Source organism: Aedes aegypti, chromosome 3 (genome assembly GCF_002204515.2).
Source record: "Aedes aegypti strain LVP_AGWG chromosome 3, AaegL5.0 Primary Assembly, whole genome shotgun sequence".
In the NCBI taxonomy this organism is placed as follows: Eukaryota; Metazoa; Arthropoda; class Insecta; order Diptera; family Culicidae; genus Aedes; species Aedes aegypti.
In genome coordinates, this window is record NC_035109.1 from 201,535,152 (window position 1) to 201,558,226 (window position 23,075).

Sequence of the window (23,075 nt, forward strand, 5' to 3'; positions counted from 1 at the left end):
TCTGCTGTTGCTGCGTCTCTCTGACCTTAGCACATACAACGCCTTGAACGTCTGCGAGTGGTTTGGATATTTTTCATCATCTTCCCACGCCGGGAGCTACTGCCGATAATGCCAGCGGTGGTTCCTGTCCCTGCCGTACACACTGCGTTTTGTACAGTTTGCTTTCTCTTTCCATCTCGCTGGAGCATCAGAATACAAGCATATTGTTGCTGCAGCCGGTTTCCAGATTCAGCTGTTTGGGAAACCAGGACAATGAATGGTGGAGAAAAAAACGATCCTTGTGAATTGCTTTTTTGTCCTTTTACTACGATTCCATGAATTCGGAAACAAAACACGTCTCTCCAAAGTACAGTCATAGATTTGAAATGGTTGGGAAAAACGTTTTCGAAAATCTCATCGATTATGTTTTGGAAGACATTTTACTAATTCCAATCCTACAGCGTCACCGCATGTTTTGCGCTCTTTCTGGTACTTCCTAATGTGTTATGCACAGGTACAGGAATTTCTACACATACTTGTCTGCTTTTGACCATGCCAGACTGCGGGATGCTGAGAGAATAACTCATATAATAGTCAGTGGGCTCCATGTGAACTTTTCGAAATGACCGCAGCCGCGCTCTGTTTTGGTTTAGCATTTGAATAATCTTTATGAATTAAAGGTAATTACTATAATCGATAATAGGTTATTGGCTAATACTAACAAATATTCCCAAGTGCTGCGGTGTGAATTCTAGCTTCTCTTTGTTCGTCTGTTCGAAACACCTATCGATTTTTTTTGGCTGTGAACTGATGTACGAGCGCGGTTTGGAATTACATTCATCTTTGGGTCGGATTCGACCTACCTACACCAGGCTGAATGGCCCCATTGGAATGCGTGTCTATAAAGGAGAGAAAGATTGCTAGCTGTTGCTGCTGGATCCAGTGATTAACATGCGATCAATCCATACTGCTCAGAGAACCTAGCTGTGTTAAATTTCGAATTTCGCGCTACACGCGAGCAGACACCCCATTGTGCATATTTGGGTAGCAGTTAAAAGATGATTCTTTTCGGTGAAACCGAAGCCTTGGAACAGAAGAGAGCTTCAATAACCTTAACGCCATCATGGCAAACTGCTTCTGATTCCTGGTTCTCAGAAGACCCAACATGAGATTGGGCTAAATTTTTTCGGCCGCTCTTGCTCTCGTTGATCGTGGTGAATCAAGCTTTTAATCAACAGGCGATGAGATTTGTTTTTTTTTTCTCGACTTCCTCTTCCTCCTCCACTCGGCGCGTCGCTGTTTGGGTTTAGGCGGCGCTGCTGCGGCAATTTTACCTGTGCGTTTTAGCTTCGTGTCTGGCGATACACCTCTTCTACAGTGTGTTGGAAAACTGCCGGAGTGCATACAGCAAACAGCTTAACCAATCAATTCGGGAGCTTAATTAAATATAAAAGGTCACTGGCGATCTCTTGCCGGAATCGGTTTCGCAGAAGGGCTCTTCCTTAATGTATTGTGGCCTTGAGTGGAACAGTCCTTTAATTTAGTAAAAGGAATTCTGTTCCATTCCCAGACCAACATGTGGAAGCTGCTCAGGCTTTAGTACAATTTAAGCGTAGACCTAATCTAAATTTATGTGTTGAAATTAGTCATCAATGACTTTTACTATAATCCAGATGAACGGAATGAAATTGGTCATTCTAGTACTGAATTGTAATTTCATTGCAAGTTTGTTATTAGTTCGCATTTAAAATCATGGGGAAGACAAAAACTATATGCCCTGGAAGTGATAATGGATCGATTCGAGAAAACCCATATTTCTTCAGCATGGATGAGCCACAAGCGTTACAAAAAAAGGCATTACTCTCGAGGATCATTGTTGTTCCATTTTACTTTTCCAAAAATTGTATGCTTTTGGACCAGTCTAATTAACCCGCATGCGCCCAGCGAAAAGACTGCTGCATTTTGGCAATTTTAATGAACTGTCTTTTTTACTTCATACGAATCGCATGGATGTCTAGTTTTGAGCAAACCTTAAAATAATTCCGCACGATCATAGTAGAGTTAGTTTTTGGCCTTTCTCGAAAGTTTAGAAATTTAAGATCCACATTCGCCTGTTCGGAAGCTATCTGGGACGGTTCCATGGAGGTTCGATGAAGGACCGAAATATTTACAAGACCATCGCCTAGAAACGATTTAGCACACCCTAGAAAATTAAATCTCTTAATCACAACTTTTAAATGTAGATGACTTGAATCATTAGTAGGATTGATCATCCTGTGAAGAAATTTGTGTGATTGTCACGTCACCCCCCTGCTACAAATCTACTGTGGTCGATTCACTGTGGCCGTTCAAGTGGTCAACTAAGCTTGACCAATACAACGGTCGATGAACCGAGCGTAAAAGAGAGGATAAAGGCGCTTTTCGATGTATGTAGGAGTTCAGAACCAAAACAAAATTGGAACAACTCTACGAAGTCATGCAAATGAGCATTTCAAAAGTTTTATCTACTATTCTGCGCATTTTTCCGTTAATTTAAAGCTAAAAGGTAGTGAGGAATCAAAATCTAAACTCTAGTTTAACTTAGTTCTAGTTCGTGCAAAATTGGCTTAAAATCTATAGTACCGAGAAACCGCTAATCATCTACCAAGTCCTAGACGAGGTTGAGCAATTGAAAATCCTAACTAGCTTATATCTACAAAATTATTAAGCCCGAGTCACCGTGGTAAGACCCAACCGTCTGAAGGTCACCAAAAATTCTTTTAGCTTACCCACATACAAAACGGTTTGCTCAAAAGAGTTTGGGAAACTTCCCCCCACAACATTCTAAAAGAATTTTTGTACGTGGGTGAAGATGGACGGACATCACAGCCGATCGGGATATACATGCAAGGCATGCCACCGCCCAGACTCGTCAAGTGCTCATATGATCATCTGCGATCAATGCCGCCTGTGGGAGCACTTCAGCTGTACCGGCGAGAGCGAGTCCGTGCCGAGTAGACCGTTTATCTGCAGGCAGTGCCGGGGAGAGAATGCAGCAGGATCGACTATCTCTTCTCGACTGCGATCACAAGCGAAACGAGCGCCGTCAGGTAACGTGTCAGGGGGCAAACCTGCTTCAAATATTGGCAGCAAGATTTCGTCGGTAGCATCGAGTAGCCGGTCGTCGATCGTGAAGGCGCGGCTGGAGCTAATCGAGGAAGAAGAGAGGATGAAACAGAAAGAGCTTGAAGAAGAGGAAGCGTTTAAGAAACTGGAACATGAAGAGGCCCAGAGACAACTGGAAGAAAAGAAGAAGCGAATGGAAGAGCAAAGGAAGTTGGCTGAGGAAGAATCGCTTTTAAGGCAGAGCAAACTTGTGGCAGAGAAAGCACGTCTGCTCAAACAGCAGTCGATACGCCGTGAATCACTGGAGAAGAAAAATGAAGTCATTCTGCAGATTTCCGAACGTGGCAGTGTGGTGGAATCGGCAACAAGTTCCCGAGAAAAGGTCGCGAGTTGGTTGACGGCTAATATGCCGAACGGGAAGTCCGACAGGAATACATTGGGAAATCATGGCAACCTCCAATATGATTCGGTTCCTGCGGCCCCGCATAGTGTAGCGTCGTTGATCATCAATGTACCTTCAAGAGTAACGGAGATACCGTCAGAATTACCGCCTGCACCCCAAGTGGCAGAAACTCATAATTCTTCTCCACGTCAGCGTTTCCCTGGGCCCACTGGCATTCCTCATGTGAGTGGTAGGATCGGGTATCACGTTCGATCTACTACAATCCGTGAACCGTTCCAGCAGTTCGTAACTAGTTCAAGGCCTTTGCAAACAAATCCTTTGCCAGTTCACCCATATCCACCGTCGATTCATTCATCTCGTGGACACAGTGATGGGGGTGAACACACTCCACAGATATTTCGCCGACAAGAGCCTTCTTGGACCACACCTGGTCTGTGCGACGCAATTCACGATCCACCTCTAACACGTCGATCCGTAGAGCCAAATCTTTTCTCTCACGAATCTCGTCCGGAGCAATTTCGTCACTTGGGTGGACCAACGGTGAATACAGCGATGAGAGCGAACAATCACGAACCAATCGGGCAAGCAGGGGTTCTCAGCACGCAGCAAATAGCCGCGAGACAAGTTGTCGGCAAAGATTTACCTCACTTCGGCGGCAATCCTGCTGATTGGCCGATGTTCATCAGCAGTTTTGAGCAGTCAACCGTTGCGTGTGGGTATTCAAATGCCGAAAACCTTGCGCGACTACAAAGATGCCTTACCGGACACGCTCGAGAAGCGGTGCGAAGCAGACTATTGCTTCCGGCCAACGTTCCACAAGTGATGAACACGCTCCGCACGCTTTACGGTCGTCCCGAACTTCTTATTCGGTCATTACATGAAAAGATTCGGCGGACTCCAGGACCTAGGCATGACCGCCCGGAATCCATTCTGGAATTTGGATTGGCGGTGCAAAATTTCGTCGACCATCTTCAGGCGGCTGAACAAGAAGAACATCTGGCCAACCCAATGCTCATGCAGGAGCTGGTCGAGAAACTGCCAGGCCCTATGAGGATGGACTGGGCCACCTTCAAAAATCTTCAGCCCAGGGCTACCGTCATAACGTTCGGTGAATTCATGGGCAAGCTGGTCAGCGCGGCCAGTGAAGTGAGTTTCGAACTTCCAGGGTTTCAGAAAGCGACGAGCAGCGAAAAATTACAACGTCCTCGTGAGAAAGCTAGAATTCAAGCTCATTCAACTGCAGATATTCCGGCTCCAAAACCAGCGGCAGAAAATACTCGCAAATCACCAAAATCGTGTCGAATATGTGATCGTGAAGGCCACCGAGTTGCTGAATGCTACAAGTTCAAACAGCTAAACCTAGAGGAACGATTGAAGGAGGTACAGGATAAAGGTCTCTGCCGAACGTGCCTGAACAACCACGGCAAATGGCCGTGTAAGTCTTGGCAGGGTTGCGGAGTCTCGGGATGCCGACTCAAACATCACACGCTTTTGCACTCGTCGTCTTCCTCTACGCCAACAACCCACTCCGTGAATGTTTCGTCGAGGAAATTTCCAATGGACGACGATCAAACGCTGTTCAGAGTACTGCCTGTAGTATTGTATGCAAACGGCAAGAGTGTAACGGTATTCGCTTTTATCGACGAGGGTTCGCAGATTACAATGCTAGAGGAGAAAGTGGCAAACGAACTTGGTCTCTCCGGGCCTAGGAAACCGTTGACTCTACAATGGACTGGGAACGTGAAGCGCAATGAACTGCGATCGGAGGAGGTGAGCCTGGAAATATCGGGTAAACGAAACGACAAACGTTATGATCTTCACCAAGCACGCACCGTGAGTTGTTTGCTTCTTCCAGCGCAGCGTTTCAACTATAGAGAAATGACAACACGTTTCCCACATCTCAAGGGGCTTCCGATCGAAGACTATGATCTAGCACAACCCAAATTACTTATCGGGCTAGACAATCTTCGCCTCGGCGTTCCTTTGAGGCTACGAGAGGGAGGGCCATTTGACCCTATAGCCGCCAAATGTCGACTAGGTTGGGGAGTCTATGGCCGCACATCTGCGAAACCCATTCCTAGGGCGATTGTGAACTTCCACACAGCGGCCGCGGCGAGTTCAGATGCTCTGCTAAATGAACAGCTACGCGATTTTTTCACGTTGGAGAACAATGGGATCGTGGGCCCGAACGTGATGCTCGAATCGGACGAGGACAAGAGAGCGAGAAAATTGTTGGAAGATACCACAAGGCGAACAGCAACCGGATTCGAAACCGGACTCCTCTGGAAGTTCGATGATCCGGAATTTCCAGAAACCTATCCGATGGCCATTCGACGGATGAAGGCTCTCGAAAAGAAGTTGGGTTGTAACTCAACAATGATGCAGCGAGTTGGTGAGCAAATCAGCGACTATGAGCGAAAGGGTTATATTCGCAAAGTCAGCGAATCAGAGGTGACAGCTATCGATCCACAGAAAACTTGGTTTCTGCCACTTGGAGTGGTCATCAACCCCAAGAAACCGGGTAAAATTCGGCTGATCTGGGATGCAGCAGCAAAAGTCGCTGGGGTATCGTTCAATTCGTTCCTGTTGAAAGGTCCCGACCTCCTCACTCCGCTCCCGAGAGTACTTAGCGGATTCCGTCTATTTCCGGTGGCCGTTTCTGGAGACATTAGGGAGATGTTTCTCCAAATCAAGCTACAAGCTAGCGATAGGAATTCACAGATGTTTGTGTTTCGTCGCACTCCCGAAGAACCTGTACAGGTGTATGCGATCGAAGTCACAATGTTCGGTTCCACCTGCTCTCCTTCTTCCGCCCAGTTCGTAAAGAATGCCAATGCCGAACAGTACGCGCAGCATTATCCACGAGCAGCAGCCGCAATAAAGGAGCACCATTATGTGGATGACTACCTGGACAGTTTCAGGACGATTGACGAAGCAGTTCGGGTGGTGAGCGATGTCAAGTACGTCCACTCTATGGGTGGATTCGAGATTCGTAACTTTTTATCGAACGAAGACGAAGTTCTGCGGCGAACTGGGGAGATCGAACCAGATTCTACCAAAGACTTCGCTCTTGTACGTGCAGATGCAGCCGAATCGGTTCTCGGAATGAGATGGAAACCAGCGGACGATGTTTTCACGTACACCTTTTCGATGCGTGAGGATTTGAAGTTAATTCTCGATGAGAATCACATTCCAACGAAACGCGAAGTCTTGAAGGTGATTATGAGTCTCTTTGATCCTTTGGGATTCGTGGCGTTCTTCTTAGTCCACGGGAAAGTACTTATGCAGGACGTCTGGGCCTCGGGGATTGATTGGGATCAAAAAATCAACGAGCAGCTCTTCACTCGTTGGCGACAATGGGTAGCCTTCTTCCCGCAACTAGACTCATTGCAAATCCCCCGCTGCTACTTCAACTCCCCGTTTCCAGATAATTTCGATCGGTTGGAGTTACACGTTTTCGTCGATGCCAGCGATTCTGCCTTCGCCTGCGTAGCTTATTACCGAATCGAAACTGAAAACGGCATTCATGTTGCGCTGGTTTGCGCAAAAACTAAGGTGGCACCTTTAAAGGTCTTATCAATCCCTCGCCTTGAATTGAATGCGGCCGTACTAGGAGTCCGAATTTTGGAGGCTGTCGAAGGATTCCACACTTACTCTATCAGCCGCCGAGTTCTATGGAGCGACTCTACCACCGTTTTAGCCTGGATTCGATCAGAACATCGTCGGTATAACAAATTTGTGGCAGTCCGTATCGGTGAGATCCTTACATCAACTGACGTACGGGAGTGGAGATGGGTTCCATCTAGATCGAATGCGGCAGACCTCGCTACGAAATGGAAAAATGGGCCTGATCTCACCTCTATGAATCCATGGTTCGCGGGTCCACCATTCCTGCATCGGCCGGAAGAATTCTGGCCTCAACAAACGGTAGTCACAACAACGTGCGAAGAACTGCGACCAATCCACATCCATTCTACCAGCCCACCATTAATCGACACCACACGGTTTAGCAACTGGACTCGTCTACAGAGAACCATGGCGTTTGTGATTCGATTCGTGGATAACCTACGCCGTAAACGCAGCGGTGCTTCGATGCAACAGGATGTTCTCGTCCAAGATGAATTGAGGCGTGCTGAGACAGCCCTTTGGAAGATTGCACAGGCTGAATCGTTTCCAGAGGAAATCGAAATCTTGTCTGAAACGCAAGGTTCACCAGAGGTCCGTCATCGATGTGTCGCTAAAAGCAGTCCAATTTACAAAAACTGGCCGTTTCTCGATGAGCACGGTGTGCTTCGTCAACGTGGCAGAATCGGCGCCTCAACTTTTGTACCAATGGAATTCAAGTACCCAGCAATACTCCCGAGGCAACATCAGATCACGTTCCTGCTTGTGGATTGGTATCATCGGCGTTTCCGCCATGCCAATCGCGAAACCGTCACCAACGAAATTCGTCAACGCTTCGAAATTTCCAAGCTACGTGCACTAGTCGAGAAGGTCACAAAGGGCTGCGTGGTGTGCCGGATTAAGAAAGCCCTACCGAGTCCTCCAGCGATGGCGCCGCTTCCAGCGATCCGTCTACAACCGTTCATCCGACCATTTACCTACGTAGGAGTAGATTATTTCGGTCCAATACTGGTCAAGGTTGGAAGAAGTCAAGTGAAAAGGTGGGTGGCTTTATTCACCTGCCTTACAGTTCGCGCAATACACTTGGAAGTAGTGTACAGCCTCTCCACGGAGAGCTGCATTATGGCAATACGGCGATTTATAGCTCGACGTGGATCTCCAGCCGAATTCCATTCGGATAATGGAACCTGCTTTCAAGGGGCGAGCAACGAACTGCAACGAGAGACGGAAAAGCGGAATGCCGCTTTAGCTACCACGTTTACAACAACCAAGACCCGGTGGTGTTTCATACCACCAGCGGCTCCCCATATGGGAGGCGCATGGGAACGTCTAGTTCGTTCCGTCAAGGTAGCAATAGGATCTATAGCAGACAGCCCACGTAGACCAGATGACGAAGTTCTGGAGACCATCTTGCTCGAAGCCGAGGCTCTGATAAACGCGCGTCCGCTCACCTATATTCCACTCGAGTCGGCGGATGAGGAAGCTCTTACACCCAACCACTTTTTGCTGGGTTCCTCAAATGGTGACAAGTTCCTTCCAAATGAACCCGTTGAGTCACCGGCCGTGCTACGGAGCAGTTGGAGACTTGCGCAGGCCATAACGCAACGCTTTTGGACAAGGTGGCTGAAGGAATATCTTCCAGTAATCACGCGGAGATCGAAGTGGTTTGGAGAGGTCCGAGATATAGCTGTTGGAGATTTGGTATTGGTGGTGAATGGGACAGCCAAGGATCAATGGACGAGAGGACGTGTTGAAGCTGTGATGCCTGGACGTGATGGACGTGTCCGCCAAGCCCTTGTCCGGACGGCTTCCGGAGTTCATCGACGACCAGCAGTAAAGTTGGCGGTTCTTGACGTGGTTGAACGAAGTGAACCCAGATTGGAGACTCCCGAAGAGTCGGGTCGTAACTAGTGTTCACGGGAGGGGGGATGTCACGTCACCCCCCTGCTACAAATCTACTGTGGTCGATTCACTGTGGCCGTTCAAGTGGTCAACTAAGCTTGACCAATACAACGGTCGATGAACCGAGCGTAAAAGAGAGGATAAAGGCGCTTTTCGATGTATGTAGGAGTTCAGAACCAAAACAAAATTGGAACAACTCTACGAAGTCATGCAAATGAGCATTTCAAAAGTTTTATCTACTATTCTGCGCATTTTTCCGTTAATTTAAAGCTAAAAGGTAGTGAGGAATCAAAATCTAAACTCTAGTTTAACTTAGTTCTAGTTCGTGCAAAATTGGCTTAAAATCTATAGTACCGAGAAACCGCTAATCATCTACCAAGTCCTAGACGAGGTTGAGCAATTGAAAATCCTAACTAGCTTATATCTACAAAATTATTAAGCCCGAGTCACCGTGGTAAGACCCAACCGTCTGAAGGTCACCAAAAATTCTTTTAGCTTACCCACATACAAAACGGTTTGCTCAAAAGAGTTTGGGAAACTTCCCCCCACAACAGTGATTGTCTTGAAAAATCACTATAAAATGTCTAGTGTTCGGAATATGAGTCATGTTCGAAATTTGAAACTTACCTTTCAAATACAAATAACAAATGGAAGAAAATGGCGAAAAAGTCTGCAGTTTTCTCTCAGAGATATCGAGATTCTGAAAATTGCCGAGTTCTGAACTATTGGATTCCCGGCGAATCGTTTTGCTGAGTTCGGTGAAATAATTTAAGTCTGTAGTCAAATTCCAATAACCGATTGCCGTCGAAACTTTTCGAGTGAGGAGTTTCCCGCAACATTTGAAACTAGGATGAGAAAACAAGTAGGTTGGTAGGCAGGTAGGTGTGCCAGGCGACCCTCGCACCCGATTCGAGGCTCATCAATTTTATTCGCCTCATTCGCGACGCTGGTTATCGGACTGCACAATCTTACCAGCGCGCGAGATGACAAGATGATTCATTTCCTTGCTGATGGATATGTTGATGAGGTGATGCTAACTCGAAAATATTTATTGGTCTTTGGGGGTATGGAGTCGGGAGGGAAGATCCTGCAGTGATCGCACGCTTTGTCGTGGCTAAATGTTTGTGGGTAAAGTTATTCGCGTTTTGGTTTTCATTTCGAACATTTGTTCCATCCTCGTTGCCTTTTTCTGCCCACTGTCTTTCCCGGGGACAACGATGGCGGCAGCCTTCTGAAGGCTCTGAAATTCTTTTCGAACGGGTCGGTTCATCGAATCCAAAGAATCCAAAGAGGGACAGAGTGGGAGAGCTTAGGCACGATGATTAAAACTAAAGTCGGCCGATCATTCGTTCGGCGATCAGCGCAGGCATCACTGATAAAACACAGCCGCGCCGAAATAATACAAGAAGTAAAAGAGATATTTATAATGGATATAAAATAAACGTATATAAAAAACGTTTCCATTGGCTTGTTGATTTGAATATGATCATTAATTATTTACTGAACGATCGTCCAATGAGCGCTCCGCTCTGTCTAATGTTTAAATTCAAACCGTCATCGCTGGCTATCTGCTGCTGCGACACGGCTTATCTGCATAAAGCTGAGAATGACCAGAAGACCATTCGCTGAGCTGAGCGCAGAGGCCAGAGGCGCAACAATTGATTTCCATTCACCAGCATCATTCAACCCGTGGGTGACAATGATGACAGCAGAAGAAGGGACGGCCGGCTAACGTTGTGAAGATGGAGGTGAGACAAATATTTTGTCATCAAATATTTACAAATTATTTTGAAGAAAAGCGATTGTAAACTGATATTCCACCTCATTCATCGTGGGATCTATTGAGCTCGATAGCGCTCTGTCTGCATGTATCGGGCCTCACAGCTCTTAGATCACAGTTAGTCCTTTCCTTTTGAAAACGTGAGCTGGTTGGTTCCGGTATATAGCTTGAAAGCTGCAATAAAATTTATCGATGAGCTTGTATTTGAAAAAGCGTTTGTAATGCAATGGAGAATAATTGATTAGGGGTTAGTTACTTGTTGAGCGTGGTCAACATCGTTGTAACAATTTTGTTTGATTAGTGCGCACTGATAAAAACTTCCACAGTGATCAACATCGCAGCCTGTCTTTTTGGCTGAATTTCGGCCGAACTCGAACGCGGCCCTCGAACCAATAATTATATAATGTTAAATGTGAAATGCACATAAACATTATCAGCAGCAAAGGGTCCAATGCGGTATTTATTACCAGTTCTGTACGACACATGAAAAAATACAGCACGGAGAAAAACACAAGAAAATAAATTTAATGAATTTAAAATGCAGCTGTCGTTGAGCACCAGTTGTCTGGTGGCGCGCGCTCTTGATCGCCTCATCATACTTTCACGTGGAACGACGCAATATGCGCCTCTGTTACCTTACACCCTTCATTTTCAACCAGTTCCTGCTGGCACTGGTACACAACACGTACAGACTAATGCCCGGTTCCGTTGATAAGTGGCTTCCACCAAAGTGTGCCTCAATATGCTTCTTCATCTCTGTTGTCGGCTGTCGTCAGGGCCTAACCGATGAGTACGCATCTACAAACGAAAGAAAAAAAAATACACTCGGCGTCGCGAGTTTTATGGTGGCCACAAAACGAGCACCAGCATAAATGCGGTCTCGAATTTGGCACAGTTCCCTGCTGCTATGTGGCCGCCCCAACCAGCCGATAGGCGCGCGTCATTTTAAGAGCTTTGAGGCCAGTAATGGGTATTAAAAGAGTCCTTCATTATTAATCTCCATATTTTCGAACTTATTATCAAACCCACTTTTCCAGTACCCCCCGTGCTGTAATCGTGAAACTAGCTAATTAATCATCATTGTCTCTAACGCATTATTTTCGTACTTTTCAGCCCGCTGCACTCCTGGATGCGACGAGAAACACGGACACTGCAGCAAGCCTAACGAGTGCATGTGAGTATCCAACCTTTTTCGAACAACATTTGTTAGACAACCCGTGAAATAGTTCTAGTCTCCCACCATTCTTATGACGATCGATGACGATGCTGTCTGTGTAATCCGAATCCGCGTCCCGTCCACCCTACTCGCCGTCCCATATGCTTCCTCTGCTATTCTTCCTAGTGGTCACGATGCATACCGGATCTGACAACTGTATTATTATCGGATTACCTCATCAACTGGATGTCGACTGTTGCAGCTCATCACGTCCCTCTCGATGTAGCACATGATGTCCGCTCCGCAAAACAATTCATGAATGGTGTTTTGCATTTGACCTGTCGGTAGAATTTCCCATCGATGGCGACTCAACTATTGTACAAGCTAGATTCCAAGGCTGATAACAGCGATTCGTTCTAACATCCGGAAGTTCGAAAGATTTATTTGACGTAGAATCGTGGGGCTCCCATAGCTATTCAGCGAGAACACATGATTAATTGAAAATAAAATGATTAATTGGCGCTCATAGTCAAAAACTGTGTAAGTGCTCATAACAGTGGCGCAACCAAGGGGGGGTTTTGGGGGTTAAAACCCCCCCTAGAGCCTGAAAAAATAGGGCTTAGTATATTTTTGAATTTCATCATTAATAATTATTCAACTACGGAGCAGTAACTTTCTGGAATTTGTATTAACACTGTTAGTTTAAGTAATTTTCACAGCTACATAATTATATATTTCTATTGAATGCTTACATCCCTCAACTTAAATAAAACCAAAATTCCCTGCGAACTACTACAATACGAATATGCAAAAGGAACGAAATGTAATTGAATTTGTGACAAGTTTATCAAACATTCGAATATGTTGGGACCATTCAAACGTCTGATTAATGAACATTATTCCAAAGCATAACAAATCTTTCAGTTGTCTTACAAGCGGTTTCTTCACCAGCGCTTAGGTCTTAAACCTGGTTTAATTATATGGGTAAACGCGGTTTACGGCTGAAGCAGAGGTGAAGTAATCGGCCCTTAGCATTTATCCAAATTTTACTCTACTTTGGTGTTCAGAGATTCAGGTGATAAAAAAATAAAATTCTTTTGAAGCACTCAGTTGCTAGTGAAAGCAAATATTTTGTTTTTCGATTAGTTATGCATTTCGAAAACTGTTGGGAAAATGTGACTCTGACTGGTTTCATTAATCAATCCGTAGTATACACAATATGAAAACAACTAAATTAGTTTCAAAAGCATGTAAAAAGGTCTGGAATCGAATGAGTATTCATGAAGTTATGGTCAAACAAAAATGATTTTTTTAGCAAAAAGAGGAAAAATTTGGGAAAACTACTTATAACTAAGACTAGTTTTTATTTTAGACAAATTTGTTTTACGAACTTTTCACAAATTTAATTTTAAAGAGAATGATGCTTAGAGTTTAAAATTGGTTGCAATATAACAAAGTTATGAAGACTTCACTGAAGTTCATATTTCATAACTTGAAAATTCACCTTCAAGTCACTTGCGCCACCTCTAAATCTTAATGCTTTTGGCTCGAAATTTGAGGTTTCATTTTTATGTGATTTGAATTCAAAAGAGCACACGTATTTTTGGTTTTAGAACATTTCGAAAAATAAGCCACACTCTAATGAGCGTCCTAATGTGATAGTAAATCAATTGAATTAAAAAGTTTCCAAAAACAATATGTTATGGTCATATCGAAAATTTTTAACCTTTAACACATATTTGGTCAAAAAATATTCTTAATTTCAAGAGGTAAAAATTTACAAAACCCCTCCCAGAACCAAATCCTGGTTGCGCTACTGGCTCATAAGAACACTAAGCTGAAAGGAGCAGGCTCTGTCACAGTTGGGACGTATGACCAGGAAGAAGAAGAATCTAGCGAGATTGTTTTTTACTCAGTTCTAAACAACAAAACAAAACCATAACTTCGGTTTCAGTGAGAAATTATAAATAGAGAAGTTTCAATGCAGTCCCATCAAATCGAAGCCCGCAATAATTAAATCAACTCACCTCAGTCATTGACGGATCTGACGAAGAAAAACCATTGTAGGAGTTTGATGGTCGCACGTGCAGATCGCGGTGATCAATTTTTACTATCGATCACGGAGTTCCCGTCAAGAGACGAGCCAGCGATCACAAGCATAACTATAGAAAGCCTTGACGCGTTCGAATCGAATCCCAAGTCTCTCCCGTGGGCGACGGACATGACGAACAACGCAGCAATGATCTCTGTACAGTATTAGACTGGTCCACTTCCTCCCCGTAATTAGGGCAGTTGCAATGCTCAATGTGATGATGCTAAATAACCAAACCATCGCACGTCTCGGATGCAGACGATCCTTGGTTTTTGATCCGGTCTAATGTGCTTTCGGAGAGCTCAGCTTCTCGACGACGAAGTCGATGATGATGGTAAAAGGGGTACAAAGTATACGCGCCACCACTGAATCACACTCCGAGCTGAGTGAGTAGTTGCCAGTCAGGCAATATTACCTAGAATGGCGTGCCTCGTGCCGTGGGAAATACCTCAAGAAGAGGCGTGTCAAGTCGATAATAATAACAATAATGAAATTGCATCGCGCAATTTAATAATGCCTAATACGATTTCTTCGGTTTCTGCGTCGCCTCGTTTTGCTACTTCCCTTTTTCCAACTGTTGGGAGGGTTGGCGAGCAAATGCCCGTGAAGAATGCTCCCCGTGATGTGATTAGTAATAAGCATCGGATTTATGAACTGGACAGGCGATGTGTTAATGAAGATATTTGCAAACATGGCAGAAAATTTAACAATTTTTAAAAGTGATCCTCGGTCAGATTTACCAAACTAAACTTGGCTTAGAAAAGAAGTTGGAATTTATCTGGCGTTTGACGAATATAAAGGCTCAAACACAATGCAAAGGCATTTCGGCAAGATCTTGGCGTTTGCCAGATTGTGATGAAAATGTAGAAAAAATGGTTTCTATTAGAATCTTGACATCATTTAGGCGACAGCAAGTCAGAAGCGTAATAAATTTCTGAATTTTCTGAAACATAACCCATTTTTTAAATGATTTTCATGCCAAATAATCCGCATTCCTTCAAAGCCATGAATTTTACTTATTTAAATAACATGGCACCCGAAAAGATCCTCATTTGGATCGAATTTTTAATCTTACAGTCCAAAGTTTCAGTTTCTTAAAAACTCAACGGGTGCAGCATTCCTTGACCAGTGTATCATCAATTGAGAAAAGAACTACTTGGGCACCTAAAGCCAACTATTATACAACGCATTTGTGGCCAACTATGAACCCGATAGGTCCCTTATACAACGGTTTAGGACTGTACCACTTACGAATTTGTGCGAATTGCTCAATGCTAATTGCTAATGCTAACTATGAACCCGGTAGGTTTCAAAAATCCCTCAGCCGAAGTGAATCCAAAGTGCCAAAAAGGATCCCTCTTTTCATTTTTTTTTTATAAATCCTAAAATCCTATCATCTATTCAAAATCGCTCAATTATTCTACTTATCACTCGCTTGGCGGTAAGACAGGCCGAGTAACTGACATTGAACAGGCCTATTACGTGTAATGGAATGTCCTATTAGCTAGCAGATCCACCCCGTAGAACTGTTATGCTAAGCGAAACAATCATTTAATCACATGCAGACACAACGTACGTCCAAACCAACCTTTCTTGCTAAAAATAATCGAATCAGAAAAATGAGCAAACAATAGGAACTAGCAATTTTGAACGTCTGTTTGCTTTATTTTTTCTTGCCGGGACGAGCTGACAAGGGTTCATCGGCTTCTACGGCTAACCGCAAGCCTAAGACACAATTAGTGTCTCAGCAAGTGCGAGAAGTTCAAAGCCCACAGTCAATCAGGCTGTCAGGCGGTGTCAGCGGTTTCCAACTTTTGTTTGTTGAGTTTTCATAATTTTCAATCGTAATTGAAGTCCTTCTTGAAGATATTATTCTATAATATAGAATATACGCTAATATATAATATATTATATACACCAAAAAGTCATTATGCTCTAGGTTTGAAATAACTTGGACATAATTTTGCTGTTTATACAACAAATATTCACGAACTGAATATAAGGTATTTTAAATAGTTGATTGTAGTGATTTATCATTAGCATTTGATTGCAAATTAGTCAAAATATCAATTTATAGTCGTCGAACACGTAATAGCGCCCTAATTGAAATTTTTATAAAGACTACTATGGAAAAGGTTAACCTTTTGTGTTTAGACCTCTAACTCTTCGTCATAATATTCTACGGAGAAGTTAACAAACTCAATTTTTCCAGCCTCCCCTTGGCTGAAAACCACACTCTGGTTGGAGTCTCAATTTACACTTTGAATGTTTTATTCTTCAGGAGAATCGCAGTATCGATTTTCAGAACATCGACTCAAATTCGCCCAAATCGGTTTAAGTCTATTCCGACACTTTTGAGGGTCGCAACGTTGACACAAGATCGTCTCCTCCTGCCTCGAGGCTTATCTTCGGTTCGAGCTATGTGTCATGCTCCGTCTTCCATCTGACTTCCTCCTGACAATAGTTAAAGGCAAATTTAAACGTAAATATTTGGGTGCACATAAATGTATGAGATTTCACAGAATTTTCGTGTTTTAAATAAGTTCTTGTGAACCCAAGCTTTTGAGCGATCATGACTTCATTAGCTATTTTATTAATATTACATAGTTTTCAGATCTTTCCTTCAAAATTGTATAGATGCTTTTTAAAGAATAGGGTTACGGTTCTAATGACGCATTCATTTGAAATGTTGATCAATCCAATGCTGAGAAAATTAGCCATGTTTTTTTCTTAACATTTGAACTGTTGGTTAACTTTTGTAAGAAATGCAGTTATAGCCCAAAAGCTTTCCAGCCCTAACCGAAAATCATTCTGGAATGGAAGTCCTAAATGAAAATCAACTCACAAACCTCCTTAAATTTGAGCAGTTGAGAACCGCTGGTCAAACGCATTCAATTAGAATCAATAGCACACAGCCGAAAGAGTGAGGATCTATTGACGCCTTCGCTGATGCGCTCCGTTTTTCCTATTCTTTTTAGAGTACTTGCTAATAGAAAATACTCACACGGTTGTCCAATTAAGTTAAAATGAAACGAAAAAAAAGAATAACAAACCGAGAAACAGGAGAGAAAATTGTAAGTAAGGCAAACATATCATGACCACACCAACAATATGGTATTGTATGTTGATCAATTGGTGGTAGACAGCCCGCGGTTCTTTTTTCTCTCTGTGAAAGAGTGTTCCCGCGGTGAGCGCTGTTCATATCTAATTGCTGTTCAATAACTATATTTCATGGAAGATTTCATGGGCGCGCTCATTACCTGGAAATGGTTGAATTTTGCGCCCCAAGAAGTACCTACGGATCATGGTGTGCCCGTTGCAACAATCGCGGCTGAAGCATATTATCGTAGTGCGCCCATTGTTAGCACAATACTTTACTCAATTAGCGCAACTATTTCGTGTCTACCCGGCTTACTTGGATGGGACCTAAGCCTCCGATGGTGGAATATAACAAGGCGCCTTCGCCACACCTGTTTCACAACCAAGCAGGCGACGACGATGGACGACCGAAAAATGTGTTTAAAATGATGCTCCAAAACCATCACTAAAGGTACATGCTTTCACAGTGTCGTTTCGTCTCCAGGGCCGGAGTAACGCGCCGCCCGCGTTTTGTCATTCATATTCATGGCAGCACATAGGCGTATTTTTATAAGCGGGAGACGTAACCTACAGAATTTTCAATTCATTCCCACAGTTACACTCTTCACCGGGTCCAGACTGGATTGAAGCCGATCGCGATGCAACGACAGTCCGCCTCTTGTACCATCCCGAACCGAAACCCCCTTTGCATTGAGCACACGCTCTTCTTATAAATATGTAATATCGTTATGAATGGAATTAACGTTTTAACGTATCGAAGCAACAACGGATTGACACCACCGGTATTTGATTTGATGTACAGGCAAAAAAAATACAACACAACAACAGCAGCGGGCAGAAATTGAGAGGGGACCTACAGCAGGAAAAAAACGCGAGCGGTCAACAACAGCGGACAATCGAACAGCGCAAGCAAAGTGAAAGGATTTCTTCCTCTGCTCGCTCACAGATTCGTCCGTTCGAACATCCATCCATCCGTTCGATGGAACCAGCGGGAGATGTTCAGAGGGGTAGTGAGGGACGGTTCAGTTTGCAAATTGAAAAAACATTTTCGAATTAGAGAGGATACTATGAGATATGAGTTTCGAACAATGATTTTCAAAGTATGTGTAGGTTTAGGTTTTTAGGATATATTACATCTTATTCTAAACTTTGTATGCAAATATAAGTCCATAAAGTGTCAAAGTATTACGATGGAGCATATGGAAAATGCATGTTAGTTATACAATTTATCAAGTTCATATATTAACGATCTATACAACAAACAGTTCGGAAATAACACCGATAAATGGTAACCGAAAATTTCCTTTCAACCGGAATCACAGGAACAAACCCGGCATCTGCCCGGATAGCATCGGCTCGGAAGATCTTTCATCGCCGAGGAATTCTTCGTCGGAGTATCTGAGTAGGCTAGATAATCCGTCGGGCACTATTGCAAGTAGTCCGGCTTAAGCCGTCGTGGCTCCAGTGAAATCCTCCGGTTTCTTTTACATTTGGATCAACGGCCCAGTGCCTAAAAACGAAAACGACTTAAATAATTGATAACATATGTCTAAAGAGGAACAACACAAAGTCTAAATTGAGTTTGTGTAAGGGCACGGTTTGTCAAATCACTCAAATCCCCACTACAACGCCTGACTGACGAAAGCAAGGAAATCAATAATTCTTAACAAATGCAAAAAAACCGGGTCAATTAATACATCAGTCGAAACAAGAAACGAAGAAGATTTGCGCCAACTGTCAAGCCTGGAGCACTAGAGTTGTTTCGAACAGGCTGGGTCCCCTGTCAGGGGTGGACCACACTGAAGTGATATTGCCGTTAATTATTGCCACAGAGCACAAAGAGATTAAGACTTTTACTTAAACGCTGATAAATGAAACTGATGTCAGATTTAAATGGGGAGATTTTCGCTAGTCGCTCGGCCCCAGATTAAAGCAAATAATGGATCGCTCGATGGATGGATTGGGCTAGGCGGACTGGGCGGCGTTCAGAGTCCACGAGGCCAAAAGAAGAGTTGAACCTAATCATGACATGTTTACCTGTTGTGTAACAAAGCGGTGGCAGCTGCCGTATCCCGCTTTTTCAATATTGATACGCAGATCAGAGACGAGCTGGAAGCAACGGAGCACAATCAGAGAAGACAGCATAGGGAAAACACTCGATCATCCCGGGCCTTGGTGAAAAATGTATATCTTCCTCTGTTGAATGGCCATTAAAATTGATTTATCGATTTTATCGATTTGTCGTATCTTCACATTATAATCTATATATATTCGTTCAACCGCGAATTGACTCACTTTTAACTGATGGCGAAGTAAGACTCGGAACGGCGGTAGAGAGGACCCAACGAAAGGAATTAAAATGGAATAAACAAAGCGAATGAGCCGATGGATGGCGCAAACGAGGACGATGGGGACGGATTGGAGAGCACGGGGCCAAGAAGGAAGCGATACAATTTTAAAGAAATTTCTCACGCCTTTAAGCTCCTCTGGCTTTCGCTTGGACAAGAGTGACATCAACGCGACGTGGTTTAACTTGGTTTAACATGTGCGCGCGGGGAAGATCTGTTTTCCTTTGTTGAGAGCACATCAGTCAATAGCCCAAACCTCTTGAGTGTGTATTCGATTAGTAACCTGATTGTATCTTATACAGAAGCTTCAATCCGTTGCCTCTCATACAACAGGATGAATAAATTTCAATTCAATCTTAAAATAAGCCTCACTAATGGAAGTGTAAATGTTACAGGTTGCGTATAATTGATGATACCTTTTGCTACCTAGTTTGCTCGTTTACGTGTCTCCAAAAAAGTATCTAACACCAGAGAATCAGGCACTTGCTCAAGCGCCTTCAATTGCATCAGTTTTATCCGGTTTGAACACCTCTTCTCAGTTCTTCGCATCACTGTCGCCCAAGCAAGTAGCGCTACGTTCTCATGCAATCCGAGCGTTGCAATGTTATTTGTGCTATTTGATGGCGGAGGCATTAGTTTGCAACCTTATTTCCCTACTAAAAACAAGTATTGCGGCTTCTGCCGTTTTGCTTCTTCAACTTTATACAGGTTCGGTAGTTTCGATCTAGCATTGGGCGATTCGAAGCGACATTTTCGAGTGGGACTTTTTGAAATACCTATGTGAATTTGCTTTTGCCTAATAGATTTATTCAATTTTACAATTATCGACACTTGACAGAAGCAGGCTATCCCAAACGATCGCACAATCCTTTAAAGCACATATCGGCGCTGGCAAAACGACAGCCAGTGGGAAAGTCAACTGCTTTAGTGCAAACACACTCGCACATGTGCCCAGCTGCCAGCCATTCTTCTCATTTTTATGTGAGAGGCTGAGTACCTGGTAAAAACGTTAACAGACCTCTAAATTGCCTACCGATTTCTTATGAATAATAATTTGTATGCATAACATTGATTTATTGATGTATACGTTTACTTATCAGTCTTTCGTTGCCTCCATTCTTTCTCCGCGTTTTGCCCATGCAAATCTCTCCGGCTTTCTGCACACGTCGTACTTTTCACACGATTTCGGCTTGGGCTCTAAATACTTGGAAGAGTTGCCACTGGAACGCTTACGTGAAATGTTACCGAGTGAAATTTATGGACACAACCACAATCACGCAGTCACTTGCGAGCACCGGTATTCCCCTTTCGCGCTTGATAATCAAAGCTTGATGGCACTCGTTAAACGGTTTGCAAATGATGCCCACGGGGGATCAACTGCACAGGTCCAGCTGCAGAGAGGTACGGTAACGACCCGGGTACCGACACAACTATCACTGGATATCGACGCTGACGCATGGAAGGATACAAATTGACCACAAAAACACGTTTTTACAAAATTTGCGCCAAACGACCATTTTTGATATCTTCCCAATTAAGCAAGATCGTTTTCATGTCATAAACTAAAACTAGAGGAGTTTTTCGAGAAGTTTCTTGAAATATAATAAGATATAATGGAATCTTGAAGGAATTCAAAAAGAATTCCATGAAAATTTGAGGACACAATCATTTAATAATCAAAATAAGTTTCTGCAAGTGTTCACGGGAAACTTTTCGAAGAGGATCCTGGTATATTCCCACGGTACCATTAATAGTTACGCGACTCCTCCACAGATACCTTAGAAAATTCTACAAACATACTTAAAGGAACCCATTCAGATTTTTCTTCTAGAGAATCATTCAAATATATATTCCTCTAGACATCCCTCTGGATTCATGCGCAGGAATTCTTCCAAGATTTTTTCAATGGAGCTTAAGGTGAAACAGTTTTGAATCAACTTCTAAGATTGCACTAAAACTTCAAAGGCACAAATCTCACAAAGAAAGCATCCAACGACCGTGCACTTTTTATTTTGGTTTTGTGCACTAGCAGAAAGCTTAAAATAAGAAGATCAGAAACGTTTGCCAACTATTTCTCCAGTTTTGTGCCTTTGAAATCGTGAGTAGGGACACAAGTCGGCCATTGTGCCGGCCATCTTTGGATTCTGAGATGTTTCACCTTAAGTGGCCAGTAGTTGTGTTCACACGTACAAATAACCCTCACTTTCCGTATACAGCATCAGTGCGATAGTTGACCATACGGGCGTAAACGGAAGGAGGTGGCCAACAATAATCTGCAGCAGTCTAACGCTGATTGGTCAAAAAAAAACAACGAGAAAAATTCTAGGATTTTTGAAAAAAAAAGTTTAGCGATTATTCTAAGAATATCTCAACGAATTCCAATCCTCAGACATTACTTACAGAGCTTCGTTTAGAGAATTTCTAACATTCATGAAGAGTATACTACTGCAGCAGATTCCACCAAAGGTTTCTCGTATTCTCAAATTTATTTTCCTTGTATTCTTGAAAAATCAAAAATTCAAAAATTGTTGCAGTTGTTCCTCAAATTATTTCTGTATATATTTCTTCAGACATTGTTAAGGGAATAGCGATTTCTCCTAAAAATATTTCATCAATTTATCAAGTGAATCATCCAAGACTTCGTCCAGGGTCCAAAAGTTTCATCAGAGAGGAGTTCTATTTGCAGTAGTTCATTGGATAACTCTCAAGTTTTTTCATCAGAGATAACTTCAGGACATTCTTCAGAAATACCTCGTAGATTGTTTCCGGAATTTTCCAAAAGTTTACGAAAAATGACTGTGAGAATCTTCGATGAAAGCCCAGAAGGCATCTCTCGAGCAATTCGTGGAAGGTATCATTAAAGAGCATCCTAGTTAAAATATAGAAGGAAAACTAATCGAAATGAGGAAGGATCCTCGCACTTTTTTGCACTCTCACTCGAATCGCTTGAGGATCTGTGTTGAATTTTTCGAGTTCAATTTTTTCTCCTCAGAAGAGTTTCTATCAAGCCTGGCTGCAACAACGCAATTTTCACGGAAAAAGGAAATCTTCTTAGCATCGGATGTCCTACTGATGCTGGGCCAGTAGAGACACGCCGACCTTTATCGAGTGCTCACAGATGCTCATTTAGTGTGAAGTACGAGTTGTATACGTCATTTGTATCAGGCAGAGAATCTACGCGATCCTGTTCGGCTTTCTCCTTCGCCATTTGAAACAATGGAGGGTAGCTTGTGGTCGCCGATTTCTCACAGTAATGCTTCACAAGTTCTTTTTCAACTTCCTCCGGTTTATCGGTATATCCGTTAGGTCGCTTGATAACGGCCGTTGGAAATTGTCGCTTACCTCTCAACGTATTGACCGTTTTCCACATTTCCGCTGCAGTGCTATTTGTTGATATTTTTCCAATGAAATCTTCTCATGACCGATTTTTAGCTACCTTGACTGCTTTTTTCGCTGCTGATCTGGATTCTTGGAACCTTGTTAGTGTATTTAGTGTGTCTTGTCCTGCTGCTCGGATACGCTTCAATGCTCTAAGTGACTTTCGACGTTGTTTGATGACCGTTTCAACTTCGGGACACCACTATGAT

General features: G+C 43.3%; 1 protein-coding gene across 2 annotated transcripts in view; it reads left to right on the forward strand.

Moving 5' to 3' along the window:
• LOC5580156 (neurogenic locus protein delta) overlaps positions 1-23,075 on the forward strand; it is an 80,251-nt gene that overhangs the window by 52,520 nt on the left and 4,656 nt on the right. For both annotated transcript variants that reach the window (XM_021854749.1, XM_021854747.1), the window contains exon 5: positions 11,907-11,967. In XM_021854749.1, coding sequence (XP_021710441.1) covers positions 11,907-11,967 — 61 coding nt within the window. The remainder of the gene's footprint in view (positions 1-11,906; positions 11,968-23,075) is intronic.